At 30.6% G+C, this 15,680-nt stretch overlaps 1 protein-coding gene across 1 annotated transcript in view; it reads left to right on the plus strand.

Annotated features, from left to right (window-relative positions):
- ASCC3 (activating signal cointegrator 1 complex subunit 3) overlaps positions 1 to 15,680 on the plus strand; it is a 449,567-nt gene that overhangs the window by 294,489 nt on the left and 139,398 nt on the right. The window contains 7 exon segments of the mRNA XM_079148642.1: positions 2,369 to 2,533; positions 4,268 to 4,354; positions 5,185 to 5,361; positions 8,193 to 8,418; positions 10,076 to 10,230; positions 13,101 to 13,199; positions 14,084 to 14,252. Coding sequence (XP_079004768.1) covers positions 2,369 to 2,533; positions 4,268 to 4,354; positions 5,185 to 5,361; positions 8,193 to 8,418; positions 10,076 to 10,230; positions 13,101 to 13,199; positions 14,084 to 14,252 — 1,078 coding nt within the window.

Genomic DNA, 15,680 nt, shown 5'->3' on the forward strand with positions numbered 1-15,680 from the left:
CCTTTCTCATCCCTTCTCCCTTCCCTCAGTACTCTTTCTCTACTCCACAGATCTCCCTTCTATTTTCATGGGACATTGCCCCCTCTTCCCATTGTTTTAGTGCCTTAGTTATCTCTTGCTTCCACATATGAGATAAAGCTTAAGACCTTGACTTTTTGAGTCTGGCTTATTTCACTTAGCATGATGTTCTCCAGTTCCATCCATTTACCAGCAAATGCCATAATTGCATTCTCCTTGTGGCTGAGTAAAACTCCGTTGTGTATATATATCATATTTTCTCCATTCATTTATTTGTTGATTGGCACCTGGGCTAGTTGCATAACTTGACTACTATGAATTGTGGTGCTATGACCCAGCTATCCCACTCCTTGGTATTTATTTGAAAGACCTTGCACATTTTAAACAATATGGCTCTAGATGTTCTCATCACAAATATGGACGTTGTGAGAATAGTCAAAGGTACAGTGAAAATTCTCTGAAGGAGTAAAAAACAACACAAACACAACACATATTTTCATGGACTAAACCATCCCTTGAAATAAGTTAAACATATCAATTGATTTTGAGTACTAGGTTAATATCAAAAGTCATTCTTGCAGTATAATGAAATCTTTTAACATACTTTTCTGGTATTAAAAAAAGTGAATTTTATTTCTTTTCAGGATTCATAGTTTTACTGCCTTCACAGTTCTATGTCTTAACCTTTTCTTTAACTTAATGTTTTGATTTTATTGCTCTATAAATTTGTAGTCACAGAATTCTTATAGACAAACACAAATCAAGCAGTTTGACCTTTTTTAATGGTTTTATAATATGTGATTAATAACATGTTTTCATAAAGTGAATCTGATACATATAGTATATCACTTATAGCAAATATTTGCTGATAAAACTCTTGATGCCATCTTACTTATCTGCAGTTGATATCTTTTCAATTCTTTTTTCTGATTTTTAAAACACTTTTAGGTGCCATAAAGATCTAAGTTAAAACAAATGGAAGAAATATTAGCTTATTGAATTTCTAAGAAGTTTTACTACTTCCCCCACACCCTATTAAAGGTCATATTTTACATTATTGCTTATGACAAGGGATTAATCTTCAAGACTTGGGTGTGTACATGTATGATTGTGCATGTACACACATAACAACAAGAATATTTGTTAGTATCTTTTGTTAAATATCAATTTATACTTAGAAAAAATAATAATAGTTTTAAAACTATGCAAAAATTCATTGTGGACTTCACTTTACTCTTTCTTCTATTATTATTGTAGACAAAAACGAGCTTTTCCACCAACAGTTGTGAAAATTCCTAAAACAGTAGAACTGTATTTTTAAAGGAATAACCATGCATTTATTTTTATGTATCTTGTCCTTGACTGGGGAAAGCTCTCTTGCAATCATGTTTCCAAATAACTGATAAAACAGAAATATGATTTGATAATTTAAAGTGACTAAGTGTTCGAAGGAAAAGACAATTTTTTATACCTGATTCCCTGTGTCTATAACCTTAAGGATTATAAGTCCATGGAAGAATAATATTGATATCTAAAGAGACTATATAGATTGATCATTTTATTATCCAAAGAGACTATGCAGATTAATAATTTTAATGAATTTTAAAGCTTTTTTAATAGAATAAAATCTTTTCTAGGTATTTCTTAAATGTATAAAATGTACTTTAGAAATTATAATCAAAAAATCTTTATCAGTATCTTCACTACTGGGTATATACCCAAAGGAAATGAAATCAGTATGTTGAAGAGCATCTGTTCTCCTGTGTTCATTGCAGCATTGTCCATATTTTCAAAGAAATGGAAGCAGCCTAAGTGTCCTTCAACTTATGAATGGGCAAAGAGAATGGAATATCTATGCATAATGGTGTATTATTCAGCTATAAAAAAGAGTGAAGTACTGTCATTTGCAGTAACTGGGATGGAACTGGATATCATTATGTTAAGTGAAATAAGCCAAGTACAAAAGTACAAGTACCGCCTGATCTCATTCATATGTGGTATCTAAAGAAGTTGATCTCATAGAAGTCGAAAGTATAATGGTGGTTTCCAGGAGTTAGAGAGAGGGGTGGGGAGAGATTGGTCAGTGCTAAGTTTCTACCATAAATATGATAAATGTTTGAGGAGATAGTTGCATTTAATCTGTTTTGAATATTGCACAATATATATGTGTATTGAAACATCACTTTACACCATTGATACATATAATTTTATGTTTCTGTGTACCAATTCAAAATTAACTTTTTAAAGTCTAACTAAAGCATCAAGAAAAAAATTTAACTTCCATAAATGGGCACATGTTTGCAAATTGAGAATTCTTTAGAATTCGGATATTTATATTTTTTTCCTGTAGATTGACCCAACATTACGAAAGCATCGAGAACAGTTAGTCATTGAAGTTGGACGAAAACTAGACAAGGCTCAGATGATTCGTTTCGAAGAGAGAACTGGTTATTTTTCCTCAACGGACTTGGGTAGAACCGCCAGCCACTACTATATTAAGTACAACACCATTGAGGTATTATACTGAGGAACAAATGCAAAAAAATTTGTTTTTAGTTGCAAATACTTTCTAGATTTCAAAATATATTAATAATGCCAAATAACAAAAGCAATTTATAAGCAAATACATTTAATTTATATGAACTCAGCAATATACCCTCAGTAATGACAAGAAAAAAAAAAGACCCTAAATAGCAACAGCACTCTCCTGCCATCCTGTTTTATGAACATACCTTAAGCACCACACACACCTGAAACAGTTGAAGCATATTATAGAGTGAATGCCCGAATGATTTTAAGTTGGAGTTAATAGCTTAATGATTTTCTTTTTTTTTTTAATGATTTTCTTGAATAAAAAGTTGAAAATTTGCATGTTAATAAGAAACACTAAAGAAGAGTTAATGAAACTAATAAAATTACCAAGTCAGTCAGTCTGTACTAGATGGGTAATTTAAGGAACTTTTAAGGACAATTTCAACCACACAATTACAATAAGTTTTTTACCTTTTACCATTGTCCTGTTTAAGATGAGGTGACACTTTAATATATATACTTTTAAAAAAGCACATACATTTCTTCATGTGTTTTTATATACATCTGTCAATACAATGATCACCTGTTGGGAGAATACTTAAATTTGATGAGAGAGAGATGGGTTAAGGTGAATTTTTATTACTTTATTCTATAGATAGTCTGTGTGTTTGGAGTTTTTTCTTAAACTCATCTTTACCTTTTGTACATAAAAATGTTTTTAAAATAGAAAAATAAAAATCATCAAAATGAGACTTCTCCAAAAATAAGAAAAACTGTTTATATGAAATCTAGGATTTATAGATTTAATATTTGCTTATACATATAAAATTTCAGAAAACATCCTCTTGTGCTTACTAGTTTTTCCCCATCTTTTCAGAGTAACATATATGTGTATAGCACTTCAATTTCTGCAAGACCTCTTAATATATTATCTAGAGCTATGATTTGGTGGTTCCTCAGTCCAGCACCAAGCCCTTCACACCTGCTCACATGACTTCTTGTCTGTTTGGGGCAACCTTTCTCATTTATCCTCTTGCTAGTATACTGCTGCCAAACTACAACCTGACACTTTCTTTTTTGCAGTTCTTTTTCAGGAACTCTAGCCCTGTGTTACCTTTGTCTTTTCCATATGGCCTTTAACTGATTTTCTATCTGCCCTCCCTAATCATATTTTTAGACTCTTTGGACTACATGTTATCTAATTATTTCCCTCTAAATTTCATATGATATATGGGAGCTTATGGTAAATGGTGTAGATTTCTATATGCCTATATTGGAGTCAAGACCAGAATATTATGATGAACATTTTTACACATTTACTATAGATTTCATTAGATGATTTTACTGATCTTTTTGCTTCTAAAGACTTCCTTAGCTAATTATGTTTCTGAGAGTTTTTTAGTCTTTGATAAATTTGATAATGTTTAGAAAACAAGGAATACTGTGCCACAGACAACTCTGTACAATCTAGGACTCCAGTGTTCTTTAAAAATGTGTGATGTGGGCTGGTGGTATAGCTCAGTAGTAGAGGGCTCACCTTTCATGTGTGAGGCACAGGGTTTAATCCTCAGCACCACATAAAAATAAAATAAAGGTATTGTATCCATCTACAGCTAAAAAATATTTTAAAAAATGAATGTGTGATATGTCATAATGTTAATAAAATAATACCTTTTGACCTTTCAATTTTAATCAAATATGACACTTACTTTTGTAGACCTTTAATGAACTCTTTGATGCTCACAAAACAGAAGGTGACATATTTGCTATAGTCTCCAAAGCCGAAGAATTTGATCAGATCAAGGTAAGATTACTTGAAATTTGAGTCAGATATGTACAACATAGGCACATTTATTTATTTTTAAAAGCTTAAAATTAATTGTTATTCCTCATACGATATAAGCCATATGGCATATTTGAAGTATCAGCAGCATTTTCCGTTTTACAGGAAAATTTAGTGTTCTAGATTATAATGTTATATCATACCTAACATCATGTTTTGCTCTGTATCCCAAATGAAGAAATTTAAATAGGTTTTGTATTAATGAATTTATCAAAGAATATAGTATGTAGATTTTGGTTTATTTTGCAATATGGTTCACTGAAGAAAATGTTGAGTATGTGCATAATTCAAACTAATACAGAAATCAATATTTCTGTACCCATATTATAAATTAATCTCATTAACAGTGAAAACTTTAATACTTTGAAACAGTACTTCATAACTTGAAGCTATGAATGTATTATACCATATAAAAATATATCACTGTAATGAATGCATTTGAAGATAATCAAGTTTGCCCTAATCCATTTGGGCAGAGGTTTTACTCTGGTCAAATAAAAAATGAAATCTCATCAGTTGAAGGATGTTGAGGTCAGATGATTTAATTTTTGTGGCATATCAAATTTTTATATGTCAATGGCAACTTTAATATTGGTGATGAATAATAAAATATAATTGTACTAGACTCAAGATAGTTTCATATTTTATAATTTACCTCTGGGAAAATTGCTGGGTTTTAGCTATAGAAGAGTGAAATATTACATTATACTAAAAGGAAATTTTAAAAACATGCAATGTGGTTTTTCAATAATTTAGCCCCAATATTACTATTAAAATGTTGACTCTTCTAGGTCAGAGAAGAAGAAATAGAGGAGTTAGATGCTCTATTAAACAACTTTTGTGAACTCTCGGCTCCTGGAGGTGTAGAAAATAGTTATGGGAAAATAAACATCTTACTTCAAACTTACATCAGTCGAGGAGAGATGGATAGTTTCTCCCTTATATCAGATTCAGCATACGTTGCACAGGTAAGACTCTTACTCCTCATTTTCTCTTCTTTGTTTATCTTTAGAGACCAAGGAATTAATTCTGTTATACTGTAAATGTAATTGCTTTGAGAAATTCTACTAAACCATTATTTTACCTTAGAATAAAAGATGTTGATTCTTATGTCTTTTACATAACCTGTGCTTATAAATCAGGACTGAAGGTGAAAGTTAGTGATTGGTTTGACTTATAACAAATCTATCTTCAATAAGGCCTAATAAATATATTTCAGTATGATAGTCCCTGATTTTAAAAGGATTGAGGACTAAAAGAAAATTATTTCCTAAACTACAACTCATTTACTTTATAACTTTAAAAACTGCCATCTAATGTTATCTAACTGGTATCTAATGTTCATATGTTTATGTTCTTATATTTAAGCCCTCAAGTGAAATAAAGTATATATTTTTTGTCTTATTTAACTTTCCCCCCTCTCTGTCTCTCTCTCTTTCTCTTTTTTTTTTTTTTTTTTTTTTTTTTTTTTGGTAATACTAGAGATTGATTGAACCCAGAGGATCTCTACCACTGAAATATATCCCCAGTCCTTTTTATTTTCTATTTTTATTTACTTTATTTATTTTGGTACTAGGGATTGAACCACAGAACCATCAACCTAGACCTTTTTTATTTTTAAACAGTGCCTTTATTTTGAAACAGGTCCTAGCCTACTTAAGTTTTTGAGAATGTCTTTGAACATGCAGTCCTCTTGTCTCAACCTCCCAGACCACTATTATTACAGGTGTGCACCACCATGCCTGTTTTTTTTATTTTTTAAGACAAGGTCTTGCTACATTGATGAGGCTGACCTTGAATTTATATTTCTCCTCCATCAACCTCTAGATTTGCTAGGATTGTAGATGTGTTCCATATCCACATAGATGTGGACTCCAAGCATACATTAAAAAAAAAAAAAAAAAATCTTAACTTCTAAATATACATTTTTATTATTTTTATTTAGAAATACCTCTTAAATTAAAGAGAATTAAAGTTTAACCTTATTTGGAATATGTAATTATTACCTTATATTTGTAAATTTATTCAAAGATTTAATATTAAAATGTATGTTTCTTTTAAATTATTATTAATGGCCATTAACACTGAAAAATGCATTGAAATATCTGAAAACACAACATATTTACAAACATGAACTCATGTATTTGTATACAATTTGAAAGAATGTAGTAATTTTATCAGTATAACCAAGAAAGCAGGTGATAATTTCACAGATCATATAAAGTAAATGTAGATAGAGTAAAAACATTTAAAAATTATCCAGATCTTATAACTTTTATAGAAATCAGAATTTCTAACTTCCTATTTTCTTTTTCTGAAAATCATGTAATGTTGTTATTTATATCCCCTAATATTTTTATATTGAAATAATCATTTAAATAAAAGATAAAAATTTAATGGGTTCTGAATAAATAGTCTGTCTACACTTCTGCTTAATTCAACATGAAGATGATATCAGAGACTGACATAGAATTGGTTTATAATATAAAACTTTGATTTATAGTATAAAACTTATATTCCCTTTATGATTGTTACCCAGGAAGTCAACCTCAGAATAAGGATATATTTTAAAGCATCCCTGGTTTTTCTTAAACAGCTATTCTGGATTTATCATCCTTGACTGCATTAAATAAATTATATTTGAATTTATTATATTTTAAATTTAAGCCATCAGTAATTCCACACCTCTGAAAATGTCATTTCCTTCTCTATTTCTTAAACTTTCTTCTCTCAGCACTTAAGGTAAACCCTTTCTCCGTCACCTAAACTTTTCATTTTAAAAACCTATGTGTAGTCTCTCTACACTGTACCTGTTACAGACTTTGACCATTATTCTCACCCAATTTGTGTCATTCAAATTAAAATTTCTTATTATAATGTTGTCTAGAATCAACATTCTTCACTTTCAAATACAAATATCTTAGGTATTTATTGGGTGGTATTTCTAAGTCCATAATTTTAACAGTTTTCAATAAGACTGACTGTAGGGTTAATGATAAAGGCAAAACAAATGGAAACTAGCTTTGGTGATTTTTTGAAAGACTTCCTTCATTTTACCTTTCTATTTGTCTGTTAATGAAGTTATTCTCAAAGACCTGAGTTTAGAATCAAAGTTTGGAGTCTTTCTTATCTGGCATTGAATACATGCTCTGACACCAACTAGCTGTAAGACCTTGACAAATTTTTAACCTCTCTAAGCTTTAGTGTGTCCATCTGTAAAATCATAATATCAATAAAAAATAAATGCAGTTGTTGTAAAAAGATAATACATATAAAGGTAGTTACATTGCTTGGTATTTGGGAGCTACTGATATGGCCCATTAATATGGGTAGCTATACTCATCAATATTTTCTGTCACCCTTCTATTATTGAATTGCAAAGACTTCTTTAATTTTCCTCTAAATAGAGATAAATTTAGTCATTCTACTTATATTCCTAGAGGGATCTCTGCATGTCTCTTATATTCTAGACATCTCAATAGCCTCCTAGATACTTTGCTTTCTATCCCTTCCTATTCTGTTCCTGTTGAGAATTTGTAAGGGTAGAGCTTTCTAACACTTTGGGAATAAAGCTACCCTCCATGAGTTTAGCAAGTAACATCCACATATAAAGGAGGTGGTTACTCTTACATATAAATGATAAAGATGAGTAAGGTTATATAAGAAAAGATGTTGTCCCACAATTCAAGGATGCAGCTTAACTTGCCCTTCTTTTGAGACTAAGTTTGAATAATAAATTTACAGACCAATTTAAAAACACATCGAATCTAACAGCCAATCTCCCCCCTTTCTTCTTCAGAATGCAGCTAGAATTGTCCGTGCCCTTTTTGAAATTGCTCTGAGGAAACGTTGGCCTACCATGACCTACAGGCTCCTGAATCTTAGTAAAGTCATTGACAAGAGGCTTTGGGGTTGGGCTAGCCCTTTGAGACAATTTTCAGTGTTACCACCACACATTCTAACAAGATTAGAAGAAAAAAAACTTACTGTAGATAAGCTGAAAGACATGAGGAAAGATGAAATAGGTAAGAGGGGAAAATTGCTTGAATGAATTTTTCTGTGCAAATAAAATATTTTACTAGATATAAAAGTATTGTGAATTTTTATGTTACTCATTTTATTTTCTCTTTGTTATTTATGTTTTTATTAGTGCATTGTAGTTTACATAATTCATTTTGACTGTGAATGCATATAACTCAATATAAATTTTTAACATATATATGAAATCTTTTTTATTTATGTAAAAGAGCAAAAATCACTCTAAATTTTATGAATTTACTTAGCAGAATTTGCAATTAAGGCTGGGTGTGGTGGCACATGCCTGTAATCCCAGCAGCTCAGGAGGCTGAGACAGGAGGATCACAAGTTCAAGGTCAGCCTCAGCAACTTAGTGAGACCCTGTCTCAAAATAAAAAAAAATTTAAACAAAAGGGCTAGGAATGTTGCTCAGTGGTTAAGTGTCCCTGGGTTCTATCCCCCCAATAAAAAGAATTAGCAATTAAAATAGTTTATATTGTCAAAGACTTAAGTATCTTATATGTAGATCTTACCCATAAATGGGTGGTATTTATTCCTTAGTATTTAACTAATTTCAAAGACTTTTGGTATGTATATCAGCAGTATTATAGTAGAAATTTAAGTGAACAATAAGCTCTATATTTTTCTAGAGTTTCTAAACAAGCTTAATTACACACATATGCCTTTAAATCCAGTGCATACATAGTATTCACTGTTTAGCATTTTTCATGTAATATTGAAAAGTTATTCCAACATACATTTGCACAAATCCTGATATTTTTTGAACAAATGTATAATGCATTGATTAGGCAGTATTTCACTTCTGCAAAGAATAGACATTGCATATGATGGGAGTTAGTCTGAAGACAAGTAAGATGGAGGATTGCTGCTGGCAAGAATTGCAAAGATGTTAAGAGGGGCTGTGATAATTATTACATTTGTAGTCTAAAATAGAGTGGAAGAAGAAAACTATCAACAGAAAACTATCAACAATAGAGATTATTTATAAGGAAAGTTGACTGTACATATATGGCACACTTGGTACTTTAAAATATAATCTATTTCCACTTAGTTACTCAAACTAATTAATCACATTTGTTTTGTAACAGCCTCTACCCTTGGTATACCTGTACATTTCTATATTCCAGATCCTGATTATTTTTTAAAATATGCTTAAGTAGTTAATTTTGTGCTAGATTGATTATATTTTATAGTTTTTGTTTTTTTTAGAAATAGGCCTGGGTAGATAGTTATATTTAATTATTGAAGCATTTCTCATGATTTTATAGTTCTGAAATAGATCCTGAATAAATTGGTGGCTATTTACATAAAGCACTAAATATTTCTGTATGAATTCTAAACTAACTCAGAAAGAAGTGGTTCTGTTTATAGTAGTTTAAGCACACTATCAAGTTTCAGTAATTTTAAGAACCCTATTAATACCTAAACAAACCTCGATACTGATTTCCAGAGCTATGAATTGCTAATTTGAGTTAACTATTACAAAATATTCAAACATGCCAGGTCAAGAATGTCAGCTATTCTACATAGCAAATCATAAAACAAGCAATAAAATCACCTACTCTGAAATCCCATTTACAAGTCAGATTATATTGCTTTTTTTCTGTCTGGACACATTTCTTCTATGTGATATTTTCCTTTCAGGTCACATTTTGCATCATGTGAATATTGGACTGAAGGTCAAACAATGTGTTCATCAGATTCCTTCTGTTATGATGGAAGCATCCATTCAACCCATCACACGGACTGTCCTCCGAGTGACACTCAGCATCTACCCTGATTTCACATGGAATGATCAGGTAGAAATGGAAAATATCTATACCTATATTAAACTAAATTGCCTGTACCTCACATTTTACTACACCTCTCTACATCTGTCCTCAGGGATATAGAAAATCCTGTAAAATATACATATATATATGTTTGTGTGTGTGTGTGTGTACATATATACTTACACATATATATAATTGTTATTAAAAAACATATATAATACACATATATAATACTTGTTAAAAACATTGTAATAGTATTTATTCTCATTCTCAAGAAAGATAGGTATATGAAGAATATTCAACCAAAGCAATTTCTTCAGAACATCTAGGGAAGTTAACACTGCAACACTGAACAATATTTTGGTGGATTCAAATCTGTGAGAACTTTACCATGTATTTTTGCCATCTCTATTGAGTCTCATTTGCTTACCAAAAATCCAAGTTTCTCTGTGCTGAAAGAGCTATTTTTAAATCTTGATGTCTCAAAATACCATTCTCTCCTTTTCTGAAATGTTAGACTTGTAGAAAAAAATATTCTACATTTGTCTTCCTTGTCAAGTTTCTTTTCTGCTGAGACTGCTTCCTCAATGATCTCTACTGACTGACTGACTAGTTGACACAATACACAAATTTTTGTGTAATTTTCCTTCTCTGATTATGTACAGTTCTATACATAGCCCTTCTCCAGAATGTTCCTTCTTGCTTCTTATCATGTTTCTATTTTTATTTGCATTCCTCTTTCTTTTCTTGCTTCAATACCTTAGATGTTCTTAGGTTAAAACAATGGTAAACATACATGTAAAAATCTACTTTGGTGCTGGCGATATAGCCCATCATGTAGAGTGCCTGCCTCGCATGCTCCAGGCCCAGGTTTGAGTCCCCAGCACTATGGGATTGCAGAAATAACAAACTAACAAAAATCTACTTTGTATCCTCTTCTTATTCCATCAACAGCTTTTAATATTTATCTTTTCACTAGTTACTATTTTAGAAATTGTAGACACAAAGGCAAATAGAACTGTCTTCAGTTTCAAAAAACTAACCGGGAAAGGCAAGTAAATCAGAAACTGTCCTATAGCAGTGCTTACATCAAGTAATCTTATAAGATTCTAATTAAATGTAGGTGGATACTTTCTGCATTACTTAACATTTGTACATCTTTAATGTGAATGAATTTTGTTAAGCAGTGTGCTCTAAAATCACCCAACCATGTTCTAATTTAATTCTATATTGTCATTAAAGTATCCAGAACTTTAATTCCCAAAATTTCCTCATCTGTAAACATGCATAATAAAATAACGATTGTTATTTTTCTCACAGTATATAAGGACTAGTTGATAATATCAAATTACATTAATATTTTCATAAATATGAAATTTTACATAAAATATAAAATTATATTTAGGTATAAGTTCATATTTGAAATTTTTGTTTTAAAATGAACAAAAGTTTGGTTATTTTTTCACACTGTTTTCTACTATTGCTTTTCATAATAAATCTCCCATAGTTCAATTAATTAGTAGGAGAAAACAATTGTTTTTTTTTAAATATATTTATTTTTATTTCAGTAGCTCACCCCATGTAACCATTTTAATGTTTATCCTTTTATTTACATGTATTCTTGAGAACAGGTTTTTTTTTATTATTTTATTTTGTCTTATATCTCATTTCTTTTTTCTATCCAGCTAATTTATTTATTCAGTTTACTTCACAAATCAAACCCAGAGCCTTATGCATTCTAGACAAGCATTTTACCTCTGAGCTACACCCCATCTGAATTACTGTATGTTCATCTACTTCCTTGCTTCCAACTCTTTTTTTTTTTTACTTTTTTTTTATTGTAAACAAATGGGATACATGAAAACAATTGTTTTTATAGTTAACTCTATTAGAATGCTGTTGGCTTCAAGAACATAAAACCTAACTTGCCTCAACCTGATGTAAGTGAGGTAATATATTCTCTTGTACAATAAGAGGTCCACAGGTCAGACAGGTCCTTAGGATGGTTCAGTCTTGGTTAATAATATCATCCAGGGCCCAGGATCTTTCCACCTCTTTGCTCTACTCACACTCTTGGATACTTCTCAAATGTTTTCCTGCTTCTTTTTTCACTTTTAACAGAGTAAGGGGAACACATACCCGCTTCGTCAGCCCACAACACAGACTATAAGCCCTCCCTCTGACACACCTTTTTTTCCCCCCAGTCTAATTAGGCCAGTGTTTGTTATGGGCTTCTCCTTTACTATAGATATTGTCAGGAGAATGTCATGAACTGGTTGGCGTATGTGAATCAAAATTATCCCAAGTGTTATGGTCTAGATGTGGTGTCCCCCAAAAGCTCATGAGTGAGATAATGCAAGAAGGTTGGAAGGAGAAATGATTGGGATGTGATCTCCTCCTCATGAGTCACCTGAGGAAGAAGTGAATACTGAACAGTACTAGGCCTTGTAAGAAAAAAGAGACATTGGCATGTATAAACAAAATATGGCATATCTGTCCAGTAGAATATTATTTGAAAAGAAAAGGAAGCACTGATGCATTCTAAAACACAGATGAACTATGAAAATATAATGGTAAGTTAAAGAAGCCAGTCACAGAAAACCATATGTTATACCATTACATTTAACAGTGTTCAGAATAGACAAATCTGCTATTCTGCTATTACTGCTAATGAATATAAGTGTTCTTTTGGAGGTGATAAAAATGTTCTAAAATTAGATTATAGTTGTGCAACTTTGTAATTATGTTAAAACCATTGAACTGTATACTTTCAATGAGTAAACTTTGTTTTATAAATTATATACCAATAAAGTTGTTAGAGTAATAGATGCTGATATGTAAACAGTACTATCACTTGAGTTATGATTTTCATATTACTAGGATCATTTTTCTTCTAGGTCCATGGGACAGTAGGAGAACCCTGGTGGATTTGGGTGGAAGATCCTACAAATGATCACATTTACCATTCGGAGTATTTTCTAGCTCTTAAAAAACAGGTGAATATAACCTTACTATTTAGCTGCTAAGAAGCAAATATAAACAATTTTTGTTTTTTCTCTGTGATTTCAAAGTGCCATAAAAACATTATTATGTTGTTTTTCCTTTTGGTTTCAAGGGAAAACAGAGATTACAGTATTGATTACTCAATGCTATTATAATTTGAGAAATTCAATTACAACTGAATCTTTAACATGGTTTAAGGCATGGCTTCAAGAGGTGTGGGATATGTAAAGTAGGAGGAATAAAAATAATTTACTGAAGAATAATGAATCTCTTAGTGAAAAGATCATTCCTTGTAAAATTCTCTGTAAAGACTCAATTGTTCCTACATCTTTGACTCACGTTTCATTTGTAATTTCTCTTTTTATCAAAGAGAAAGCAAACTTCAGACTGAAAATCTTGAAAGGACAGCAATAGTATTTCATAGTAATATTTTGTTTTTGTGCATTTAGCTTCTTGGTAACCATGGTAACCAATTTATTTCAACTGATTCTGATATTCCACTTAAGGTACTGATCAGACTTAAAGAAAAATATTACATAAATAATAATATGGTAATTGAAATTACAGAAATGATGAAACAATTGAGTGAATAATGTTTGGGAAATTCTGATAATGAATCAAACTGGTAACCTGTTATTACATGATAATATATATATGTAAATAATATAAAGTGAGTATAAATTTACCTTCTGTTATATCAAATAATCCTCAGAAGGAAACTCCCTACAAGTTACTGTAGTACTTGAATATTTGAGCTATTTAGAAACCCAAGATACTTTATTTTTAGTACATCTTGTATAGACACTTATTAAGAATTGACTAAGAACTTTATAATGTTAAAGTACCCTTATTTATTTTAGACTTTATTTCACATTAGGTCATTAGTAAAGAAGCTCAACTACTGGTATTTACAATCCCTATTTTTGAGCCTTTGCCTTCCCAATACTATATCCGAGCAGTGTCTGATAGATGGTTAGGAGCTGAGGCTGTTTGTATTATCAACTTTCAACATCTGATTCTACCAGAGAGGCATCCTCCCCATACAGGTAACAGATTGAATGTTAATATATTAATGTGAATCATTGACTTCCCAAAACTGTTGTTTTAATTAATGTTGAAAACTATGAAGTTTATGCTTTAAAATTGTTCCATTCTGAATCAAAGTTCAACTTACTTGACAGTATAATTGTTTCTAAACTATATATTCAAGCTTTTCAATATCAAAGGTGTATATGTATATAGCCAAATTGTGAACCTTTAATTTTTTGTTTATTTAAGCTCCAAAAGCATTAAAGTAGGCTTAGTTAAATTCTGATAATTATAAGGAGGAGAGTATTTCTATATTACTGGACTTTTATCTCTATCTTTGCATATAATCATTATAATTTCTCCATATAGTCTTTCTTTTTCATTACAAATGTCATATCATTTAATCTGTGTTCTCTGGAAAACATTTGAGATATCCCTTTTTCCTTACATTTATTCCAGTTTACTTAAACTTATTTCTAGTACAGGTTGTCTTTTGACCAAAATGCTTAAGACTAGTAATGTTTCTACATTTCACATTTTTTTCAGATTTTGGAATATTTGTATATGCATAATAAAATATTGAAAAAGGGATATGTAGTAAGAGCATATAGCAGCATTTTTCATTCTTGTAATATACAAAATTATAGGTTTTCATAACATGAACAAATGCCTTTCTATTTTGATTTGTTAAAAAAGCAAAATTTCATGACTAAATCTTTACAGTGATACTTTCAAGTACCCCTGAAACCTATTTCGAAAACATCTTGAAACTAATCAGTGTACTAATTTCATTTCTTGAGAATTCCTAATTGATGAGTATTGATTTCCAGGGGTCCTTAATTTACTTTACAGACATAAATTAGGAATCAAATTTTCTTTTCCATGTATGTTTTGAAAGACAAACTCAGTCATCCTCTGTTAGAGTTTTCAGAATAAAACTGTTATTCTGACTACTTTAAGTAGCATGCTATTTGACAGTCCTTTCAGATGTGAAAGGAGACCTAACTATGACTTTATAATTTTTCATTTTGTCAAATGTACACCTTACTCATTTTATTCGTTGAGGAGAGATTATTTATACTGCATCTCAATTTCTCTTTAATGTCTTGGCATAGCACAACCAAAAATTTTATCCAAGTAGAAGAATACTGAGATTGTAGTATCTAGTAGTCTACTCATTGAAGAGTGTCTTTCTGGTCTTCTTTCATCAAATGTGCTTATGTGATATCTAGAATCTCATAAATTTGAAATATGCAAACGTGTTGGTGTTTTAATTTAAAATATATGCTTCCAATATCACTGCTAGGTTTCTTTCATTAATGGACTTAATTTTAAATACATTAGCATTATATGTTAATGCCAATTTAATCATTTCTTTGTTAAGCAACCATGTACATATCAATCTATTTATATAATTAGCTGATATAGTATAAACATACCATCTA

The sequence above is a fragment of the Sciurus vulgaris genome (assembly GCF_902686455.1).
Source record: "Sciurus vulgaris genome assembly, chromosome: 7".
Taxonomy (NCBI): Eukaryota; Metazoa; Chordata; class Mammalia; order Rodentia; family Sciuridae; genus Sciurus; species Sciurus vulgaris.